Source organism: Terrapene carolina, unplaced genomic scaffold, assembly GCF_002925995.2.
Source record: "Terrapene carolina triunguis isolate 2854851 unplaced genomic scaffold, T_m_triunguis-2.0 Scaffold55, whole genome shotgun sequence".
NCBI lineage: Eukaryota > Metazoa > Chordata > Testudines > Emydidae > Terrapene > Terrapene triunguis.
The window spans coordinates 286578-296938 of NW_020664406.1; the positions used below are offsets into that span (position 1 = coordinate 286578).

The 10361-nt window shown below is 39.1% G+C and overlaps 1 protein-coding gene across 1 annotated transcript in view; it reads left to right on the plus strand.

The window, feature by feature from the left end:
- LOC112107510 (exocyst complex component 2) overlaps window positions 1-6823 on the plus strand; it is a 208695-nt gene extending 201872 nt beyond the window's left edge. Inside the window, exons 24-25 of the mRNA XM_026658728.1 lie at window positions 840-978; window positions 5060-6823. Coding sequence (XP_026514513.1) covers window positions 840-978; window positions 5060-5150 — 230 coding nt within the window. The 3' untranslated portion in view covers window positions 5151-6823. The remainder of the gene's footprint in view (window positions 1-839; window positions 979-5059) is intronic.
- Window positions 6824-10361: the final 3538 nt, after the last annotated feature.

The following is a 10361-nucleotide window of genomic DNA, read 5'->3' on the forward strand; positions in this document are numbered from 1 at the left end:
ATTTCAAACAATGAATACTCTGTTATTAAACTCATCTCTGATAATGGGAAATATTGTTACTTTTATTATCAGATTTTGAGCAGTATCTTTTCATCTAATTTGGGGAGTATTGCTTCCCCACTCTCCAAGTGTCTGGCAGAGATAGGGATCTGGATGAAAACAATTTGGCATAAACACAGATTGGATAAGATGAAAATGCTGCTTGTTGCAATCAAAACAAAGTCATTCACAGTCTCTGGGTCTCATTAGGCTCCTCCTGGTTCCTGGACTCCCCACTAGAAGTAATGGCCAGAAATACCTTCGTTCATCTTCTGTTGACCAAAATGTACCCTTCCCACTTGAATGCAGATTTTGACACTGTTACCTACAGCTCTGTCAACTTAGCACTTGACTACTGTAACACCCTCTATGTAGGACTCTTGGAATGCCAGTCAGCTGTTCAGCTAGTATAGAATGGAATGGCCTGTCTCTTAAGTACAGCAAGCCAGTGAGAGCATATACATCTGTACTTTGTACTCTTCATTTTATTCCTGTTCACTTCTGGGTGGAATTCAGATTGTTAACTATTGTCTATAGCACCATAAATGACTAAGACCAGTTATTTCGGAGACTGCCTCTTCCTCTATGGCCCCTCACTGCGACTGTGTTCAGCATGAATATTTTTGCTGTCAGTCTCCAGGGTTTATCTGGTATCAGGTATTTTCAGTGGCTGTGGAATTTCCTCAGGCTAGAAGTCTACCTGAGCCTATGGCTGGCTATGTTCAAATTATACATAAGCCTGAGGTGTTGAGTTGATAATGTGTAAATTTAGCTCAGTCAAAACATTTCTTAAATTGAAGTGTGTATTCATGGAGATACAGAGGGAGGCTGTGAGAGAGAGCTATTATACCTGGGAAAAATTAAATATTTGCATTACAGCTCAAGTTTTAAGCAAGCTTTGGAAGCCCTGCCGCAACTCTTAAGTGGAGCAGACAAAAAGTAAGTGTACTTGTACTTCCTTTAACATTTATAATACCACTCGCAAGAGCACTGGTTTTTTAGTGCAGTAGCAAGATAGTGGTGCTGAAGAATAAGTTATGGCATTTGACTTTTGTGAGTCACAGAATGGCAGCCCTGATTCAGTGTGGCACATTAGACCTAAATTTTACAGCAGAAACTTTGGCTTTATGTGACACTGCTCTGTTCCCTAGTCCAGTCTAATCAATACAGTATCATTTTTGAATTACAGTCAATTATAGCTTTTCATGCTAATTTTCAAGTTTCAGTGTGCTGCATTGTTTTATTCTATTGAATACCAATAACTGCATTGGAGAAATAGCCAGGGAGGAAAACTGAAGGTTTTGACGGTTGGTGTTTTGGGGAACTTGGAAGACAGTTTTGTTTGGTTTTGTAATCCAAAGGCTTTAAATAAGAGTGGAATGTAGCACTCCTTTAAATTCAGAAGAACAGGAAATTTAATTCCTCTTTCCCAATCCCAGCAGCCCTTGACAAAGGCATTCTGCCATGCTACATCTAAACCAGTATCTATACAGTGGCGGATAAGCACATTAGCTTGATGTTTAGACTAAAATCAGAAATAGTGCCAACATTTAAATTGTCATAATTAACTTTCAGAGTTAACACCCATTGTGGTGAATGGACAGATTCATGTCTCCAGACCTATTGTTTCAGGCTGTCAGCAAATTCAAGCAAATGTTGCTGTGTTCATTTCCACTGTTTATTCACAACTGAAGGGCTAGAAACTTCATTTTTTTCCTAAATGAAAGCTTAGATTCTGGAATATAATTAAAAACTAATAACTTTTTTAAAAATAGCCACTTATACCATCATCTAATTGTATTATACAAGGGCCCTTGATACTGGCCCAGAAGGATTCAGATCTGAAGATGATGGCCACTGTGACCCCAGTCTAGCAAAGAATTTAAGTATGCACTTAGACTAAAGCATGTTAGTAATGCCATGTGATAAATGGGCCTACTCACACATTTAAGGTGAAGTATGTTATTAGTGCTTCACTGGTTTGGGGCCAGAGTGCTCAGCACTTTACAATGTTGAGCCCATAATGAATGTATTTACACACACAATCACACGCACACATGTCTCAGAAAAACAAACTTGGTATTGATTTGTGTTCTGTCTATGAAACTGAAACCAAAGATGTGTGAAACATTTGCACGGAATTCATTCAGACATTACCCTAGTTCAATATTCTGTAGACACAAGCAAAGTATGCTTGCACAGCTACAACATTTGTGAACCCTGCCTCCCTGCAATGGGCCTCCATCCATTTATCCAACAATTACTCCTTGCTCCTGCCAGCCACAAGCCTCAAGACCTCTCCCCACCTTTTAGAGCTCTACAGGAGGGTCTGAAGATAAAAAAGGAGCCTCTTTTGGGGTAAGGAAGGTTCCCCTTTGCAATTGGAGTTCATCGAAATTAAACTTTCAGACAAACCCGTTGGACTTGGTATGTTTCCAACCACTGTGCGCTGAACTACAGAGGGCGGTTCACAAACAAAGCACTGTACAGTTTTTACAGCTCTACCTCCACCCAGAGGGCAGCTCTGAGGCCCAGAGAGTTAAGGATGTGTTCTATACCTTAAATTATTTTCTCAGGTATGTTACCACTACATCTGTAAACTCCCTCACACCATTCATGACAAAATTAAAAATAATTATGTTAAACGTATTTTTTATGGAATGATTTAGAGCTGCTGGTGTTACCAATAACATGCTCCATGTAATATTGAAATATAGCCTGCATGTGAATGATGGATGTCCTCAGTAGCCTTTCCCAGAGGGGCTATTGGGGAAGTGGGTATTAATTTGTGCTTTCACTCGCTGATCGTAGGAAAGACACACACCTGTTAATTTTACAGCACACAACGTATTATTTGTTTTTTGAAGGAAATGATTGACATCTGCTTAAAGGAAGCCTTCAATGGATTTTATAAAATTGTGTAGGCTGCCCTTTCTTGCTTCTTTTGATGTAGACCTAAAATTTTGGGGGTTTTCCCCTCCCCCAAAAACACTTAATTTTACCTTAGAAATATGAATTCTGATTTTCCCTGGTTTTGCTGGAGGAATTTCTTGTCAATCTGAGATGTTCAGTGTGACCTAATTAAAGCGATGGGAGCATTGAATCTTTAACAAAGACACCCTGTCACAAATACTCCATATGCGTTGTAGCTGAAGAGGAAAGACGGTGTGTGGTTAAGGCACTCGACTATTGTTCAGGAGATCTGGTTTCGATTCCCAGCTCTACCACAGACTTCCTGTGTGACTTGGGACAAGGCACTTAACCTCTCTGTGGCTCAGTTCCGTATCTGTAAAATGGGGGTGATGGTACTTCCTTTCTCCCATCCTTTGTCTAGTGTTAGATTGTAAATTCTTTGATGCAGGAACTGTCTCTTATTACATGTATGTACGGTGCCTAGTGCAGTGAGACCCCCAGTCTCATCTGAGGCCTCTAGCCATGCCTGTGACACAAATCATTATCTTGAGTTCAATAGGTGCTAACATAAACAATAAAGCGTTTTAAATAGCCTGATGGAAAATCTCGTTACCTTGCATTTGCTCAGCTTTCAATCTCTTGACCTTTTTTTGGTGTTGCCATTTCACTAGTTCTCCAGACACCATAGTCTCTTCCTAAGTAGCAAACCAGACTTTTACCCCCCCCCCCCCAAAAAAGTTCAGACCACATTATTTTGTGCTGCTACTCTGAAACCTGACATTATTTTGTGTGTGTTTGTGTTTTCAGAGTGGTTGGCACTGTACAGACACAGAGAGAGAAACGTTTTCTGTCCAAAAGAGTTTATAGTCTAAATAGACCTAGACCATAAGGAGGGGAAAAAAGGTGGGAGGCTGGGAGAAACAAGCCTACTTTTTCTTTTGCAGGTTACCTCTTTAATGAAAATTTATTTTTGAAGATAGCATTTATATGAAGGCAAAAGCATACAACTTGATAATACCTCTGAGGCTATGTTCTTCCATGAGCACATAATTTTTACTGTCCCCTTATGCAGCAGGTTAAATATAACATGTGCTTGCTGTACATCTAAACATCAGCTATATATGGATTTGTAAACAAGTGCCAGCATTTGATCTGATTTAAGTTGACCATGTATTTGAGAACACAGAAATAACTGCTAACGCTTTAAGTAGGGTTTTCCTTTATCATCCTATTCAGCCACGTGAAAACAGGCTCCTTGTGATGCATTCTAAAAGTACAAGCTTGTGGGACTATAAGAAAAAGTGGCAAGTTAACACAATCTGGTCCTAACATTCCCGATGCTCCGCTACTGATTCCCTGAAAGCTGCTGCTTCCAGTATGTGTCTGTTGGTGTCACTGCAGTGGAATTTGTCATTTTCCTGCTATATTGTGAGAAATTACACCTCTACCTCGATATAACGCTGTCCTCAGAGCCAAAAAATCTTACCGCGTTATAGGTGAAACCGCGTTATATCGAACTTGCTTTGATCCACCGGAGTGCGCAGCCCCGCCCCCCCGGAGCGCTGCTTTACCGCATTATATCCGAATTCGTGTTATATCGGGTCGCGTTATATCGGGGTAGAGGTGTATAAGAATTTTCATACTAAAATGAATCAGAAGTCTCTGTGTTCAAGTATCTGGTCTCTAACAGTGGTTTATACAGGATCTGTTACCAAAGGATGTAAAACTACTTCAGAGCACCCAGTTGTCTGACATGATACTGTGAGAGGGTAAGAAAGTACTAGAGGAACTTGAACGCAAAAGAATAAGATTTTCCTTGCATTACCCACAATAAGTAGATTTTTTTTAAAAAAAGATAAAAAATAGGTGTGCATCTACAGTACCTGCTTTTGTAGTAGTGCATGTTTGTTCCTGGTATGCTATACTGGAGAAACTGAACTATTTAATGTATACAAAAATATTACTGCCTTAATGTGTCCAAGTTCAGAGAGCTTGGGATATATGCTACATTAATTACCTTCTAAATAAATGGGTAAACCTAACTTGCAACACCCCAAATCTGTAAACTCCAAACTGCCAAAGTTATACAATGTTTTCTTTTTTACAGGTTATTAGAAGAGCTACTAAACAAATTTAAAAGTAGTATGCACCTGCAGCTCACCTGCTTTCAAGCTTCTTCAGCAATGATGAAAACATAGACGACAGCAAAATGCAAGCATCCCACAAAAGAACACAGATAAACATACTCCCATTACTCCCGTCCTTTTTCATTTCCTTTGAACACTTAGCTGAATACTTTCTCATTGGAGTGGTGTTTCAGTTTACTGGCAAGCAATGGTGTGATTCATGTGGTGTAGCCTTCAAAGTAAGAAAGATTATTAGAAATGCCACTGTAAAAAAAAAAATTATCTATTGTTTTTCATCGTATCAAGGCGGTTAGACGAACTTTGCTCTAATATCCTCTTCACAGCTGTATGTTTATAGAGAAATCTTCATTTGTGTGCTGCAAAGTATATTTCATTTGTTAGAAATATATTTGGAAAATGGGGCATGTTAGACATTTCTGAATATCTCTGTGTACCAGTTTGAAACTCCCTGGATGCACAGGAATGCTGATGAGAACAGATTTCTATATTGGCATGTTGTATAAACTATCCAGATGCATACTACAAATGTTACTAACTGCAGATGGCTCTAATACACATTCAAATATAGTATGCTGGAGAAGAAGCTGCATGTTTAAAAAATTTAGCACTTTAGGTAATTTCTCTGCCATTGTCTTCAAGTGCTCACAAATCTGACTTCTTGGTGTTTTTTAAATTCAGCTGATCTCCTGGGCGGGGCAATACTGTGTTGTCTATTCCAGTTCAGTCAGAAAGTCAAGGTTAAACGTATAGCCGAAATATAACAGTGTGGTTACCTTTTCAGTGGCCACTTAACAGCTAGTGACTACTCTGCGTTGTAAATGCAAGCATCGCAGTATTTTAAATAATCTAAATCTTCACTAAATCAAATATTCTTTATTGGTTAAGGGCCAGAAGAGCAAACAACTTCTCAGATAGTCAAAAATAAGCTCCCAATAGTGTAGTGTTGGCCACTGGATTTTGCTGCTTCCTTCCCACTTCCTCTCCTGCCTTTTCTCCTTCTTTTAGACTTACTCCCTCTGTCTGCCATCCCTCCCTGGTTGTATCATTCTCATCAGGAAATACTGAATCCCTGTGGTGGGTGGGTGGAGATTAAGCAGACCAAAGACAAATGCTGTTGTTACTGCCATAGGAGTGTAATCCTAGAAGCTGTGTATGTATTGTGGCTTCTCTACTGACCCTAAGGACTCACATGCTGTGACTTAATGTAAAGTACAGGAAATAAAGATGCCATAAACTAAAACAAATATTAGTTAGTATAGGCTGTTAGTTTTGGGGACTTGTTTTTTTTTATTGATCTACTAAACTAATAATGGCCAATAATTATCTGCTGTTTATGTATTTAAAGTTATTTTGGCCTGGTTTACAGAAGCCATAATTTGAATTCACAAAATATTTTTCATGAATCACCAGAAATTCTTTATCTTGCCAATACAGTTAAATGCTTTAAAAATAAAATATAGAGCTTCAATAATAAACTATGTGTTGCCTATATATGTAGCTAAATAAGCATTAAGAGCATTTTAATGAAAATCTAAAACTTTTTAAGTGTATATGCTTATTGAGGGAGTATTAAACAGTTACCTGGACCACTGTTGTTTTCCTAAATCTGTTATCTAACCTAAGCTGAGTATATAAATTTATAGTCACAGTTTCTGATATGATTGTACAGTTTGTTAGACCTGTAAAGGCACTAACTTCAGAATAATAAAGTGGTGTTTAAGCAAGATGACCATTAACTTTTTGTGATTTCATTATTTTTGAAGAATTTATGACCACCTTTACATAATATGTGAGGTTTTATATTTGCATCAGCTAAGTTGCAACATTTCTGAAGCTTTTATGCTAAAGTAAGAAACATCCCTCAGAGTGTCATTATATTGGTCACCTTATGTAACAAGAGATTGGTTGTTCTCTTCAAAACCTAAACCAAGCCATTTGCTTTTAGTTCAGTCTTTCTACAATCATGCTGAATGTTACTGACAGAGGGGCTAAGAATAATGGGAAAGGGATTGCATGCTACTTGAATTAAACATGGTGAGGAAAGGGGTCATGAACCAGTGTAGTACAAGAGTATTAGATTTCAAGAAAGCAGATTTGGGGAAAATGAAGAAACCTAATGAAGAAGGTGCAATGGAAGAAATTATTAAAATCTACTTGTGTGGAAGAGGGGTTAGGAATGCTACGATACCATAATTAAGGTACAATAGACGACAGTTCCTCTGAAAAAGAAGATTATGAGGAACAAGAAGTGGTCAATGCGGCTTCAGAAGGACCTGTTCAAAGATACAGTGAGTAAAAAAAACTTTACTGGAAATGGAAAAGCATTGTGGGGACCACACCAGAATATATAGTCAGATAAGACTTGAAGAGAGCACAAATGCAGATGCACACACACACACTTCATGATAGCAAAAAGTGTTTTAAGGGTTAAGAGTATTTATAAGGATGTACGGCTTAATGGCAATACTAGAGAAAAATTCAGCCAATTAGTAAATGGACCTAGATACTACCCTGAGAGGCCTCTATAAGGCCAAAAAATCAGCAAGGTACTTAAGAACATGCCTGGCTTTAAGTGTCATTGGTACTGCTCACATTCTTAAAGTTATGTACGTGCAAATGTACATCCCTTCTGAATCAGCATCTAGATGCCTAAGAAAGATTAATGACGACTCTAAAAGATTGAGCTGGGATTGTTGGGGGTCTTTTCATCTACCATTTAAAAGAAAAATAAACTTGGGAAATTGGGAAGTGACAAGAAGCATGTACAAATAGATCTTCACTAAAAATAACAGGTGCAGGACACCTTGGAAAATTCAAATACACATCTCAGTGCGTCCAGATGTTCTGCATCTTGAGGTGTTAAGGAATTAGCTCACAAAGGGCTTGTCCACGCGAGAGGGGTGTAAATTCCAGCGTACGTTAGGGTGTTTTGCATTACCTGTTCCTTGTGGAGCCTGCTGGTGCACAATGAAAATTCCGTAGTGCGTATTAATGCAGTCCTGTTTCAAACAGTACTGTGTTAATGCACACTCGGGAGTTTGTATTGTGTGCCAGCAGGGTCCACACATCATACCAGCTAGTGTGCCCCAAACTAGTGCCCGCTAGAATTTACGCCACTCTAGTGCGAACTAGTACACTGAGTAGATGAGCCCTAATTTACTGAACTACTGAGAATTACTTTTTGAAAAGTCACTGATGATTGGGGAGGTACCTAAAGATTGGGAGAAAGCCAATGGGGTACTGAAGTTAAAAAGAAAAAAATCTTAATCGGGGAGGAGTCACTTAGTTCAATTGAATGTCAGTCCTTAGTAAAATAAGGGGACAATCCATAAACATACAGAGGGTAGTGTCACCAAAAGAAACAAGCAATGTGTGGGAATGAAGAACAAATCCTGGCAAACAAACCTGAGTTTTAAAACATCTTCATTAATAGGCTGTGGAAGGTCTAGAGTACATCAATGAAATTTGCAGATAATATCTGAGAGAGAGTTGTTGAACACTCTTAGGGGCAGAGAAATAATACAGAAGAACCTAGAAGATTGGAAACGTGGATCAAAATCCTGCAAGCGTTTGCACACACTCTGAACTGTGACTAGGCAGGGGACTGCTCGTACTTAAAGTGAAACGTGTGTGTAAGACTTTGCAGAATCAGGGCTGTGATTTGTGGATCATGGATGTTGAGCAAATTCTGCCCACCCGCATGCATCAAAAGCCCTAAATATACCAGAACCAGTACAAATTCACTATCTGACAGCAAGAAGGAGGTGAGACACTTGTGCTGGGGGGGGCTGGGGCTGGACATTTTGTAGCTCTGTGAGGCTCTATGTGCTGTAGCACAAGGGGAAGGGGGATGACTGAAGGATTGAATTTACCCACTTACCAAACCATTGCCAAGCCTACTGCATCCCTGAGGAGAAGTGTACTAAAGGTGAGAGTTTTATTCACATACCCTATTGCCATGCAACTATTGAACCATTCATTTCTGGGTACGTCCATTACCAGAGAGAGAGAGACAGACTGGAGGGAAATCAAAGTGACAGAAAATGACTGAAGTACAACATAGATTAATCTATAAGGAAAAACCTAGAAAAAAATATAGCTAAAGTGAGCCACAAGTATGGGGGAACAGAATGCATGCCTGCAGATACTTGGAAAGTCTAAACACCAAAGAGGGAGGGGCATTGTTCAGAGTGATGCAAAACGAAGTGAAATGGGGATTAATTAAAAAGAAAAACTGGATTAACACAGAAAATTTCCTGACTCAGAGATCTATGACTTGCCAGGAACTTGCTGGAAGTCCCCTGCCTGCACACATTTAACACTTGACTGGTTAAAGCATTAGAAAATATATTCTAGAAACTATTTCTGAACTGACCCCTGGGGTTTTGAATTAAGTGGTTCAAGCGTTTTCCTTAAGTGTGTGTGATTTTTGTGACATCATGCAAAAATGGCATGTTCTAGAGATTATTCTGGCCTTGTGAGAATGGCAACATCAAGACAAGAATTTGGCTGTTACCATGATTACATGTGATCTTCAGTTCCTTTTAGAAAAGACAACATACAAACATATCAAAACTCCTGTTATATTGGGCCTCATCTAAAGCCCACTGTAATCAATAGAAAAACTCATTGACTTCAGTGGGGTTTGGATTAGTCCCATTGTTAAATTGTACATGAAAACCCAGGTGCACGCAGAAAATTTACTTCCAAAGAGACAGAGTTAACGTCTGTCCCAATCTGGGATCTCGCTAGGGAATGAGTGGGCCCTGCATCTTTTGCATTTGCTATAAGCGTGGAACCGTTTTGCAATGTGAAATCTACAGTGACCTTTATCAAAATAAATGAAAATTGAAATACAAGCAAAATGGTATCTAATCCTACAGATGGGCTCAAACCCTAAATTCAGCTCTGGATCTTGAACTCTGCACAGTTTTGGGTATTTTGATCTGAGGGTTTGATTTGGACCCATCTTGATCTGTGACAATAAGAGGACATTTGTATGTGTCAGCAAATCTGCTTCATGTTATGAATTGTGGCACACATGGGCACTTGGAATTGTAATATTTGGCTAGAGCTGGTAAAATATATGTGACTATTGTCAAAACAATTGGCAGCGCTTGTATTACTTGCCATGCCAGTAGAGCTTATTACGTTGTGCTGTAGAGCATAAATATGACTTGGAGTGTCTGGGCTTCAGGACTCGATGTGAACTACGTCTGCAGCTAACCTTGTTACACCGATGGCAGACCTCAATGGGACTAG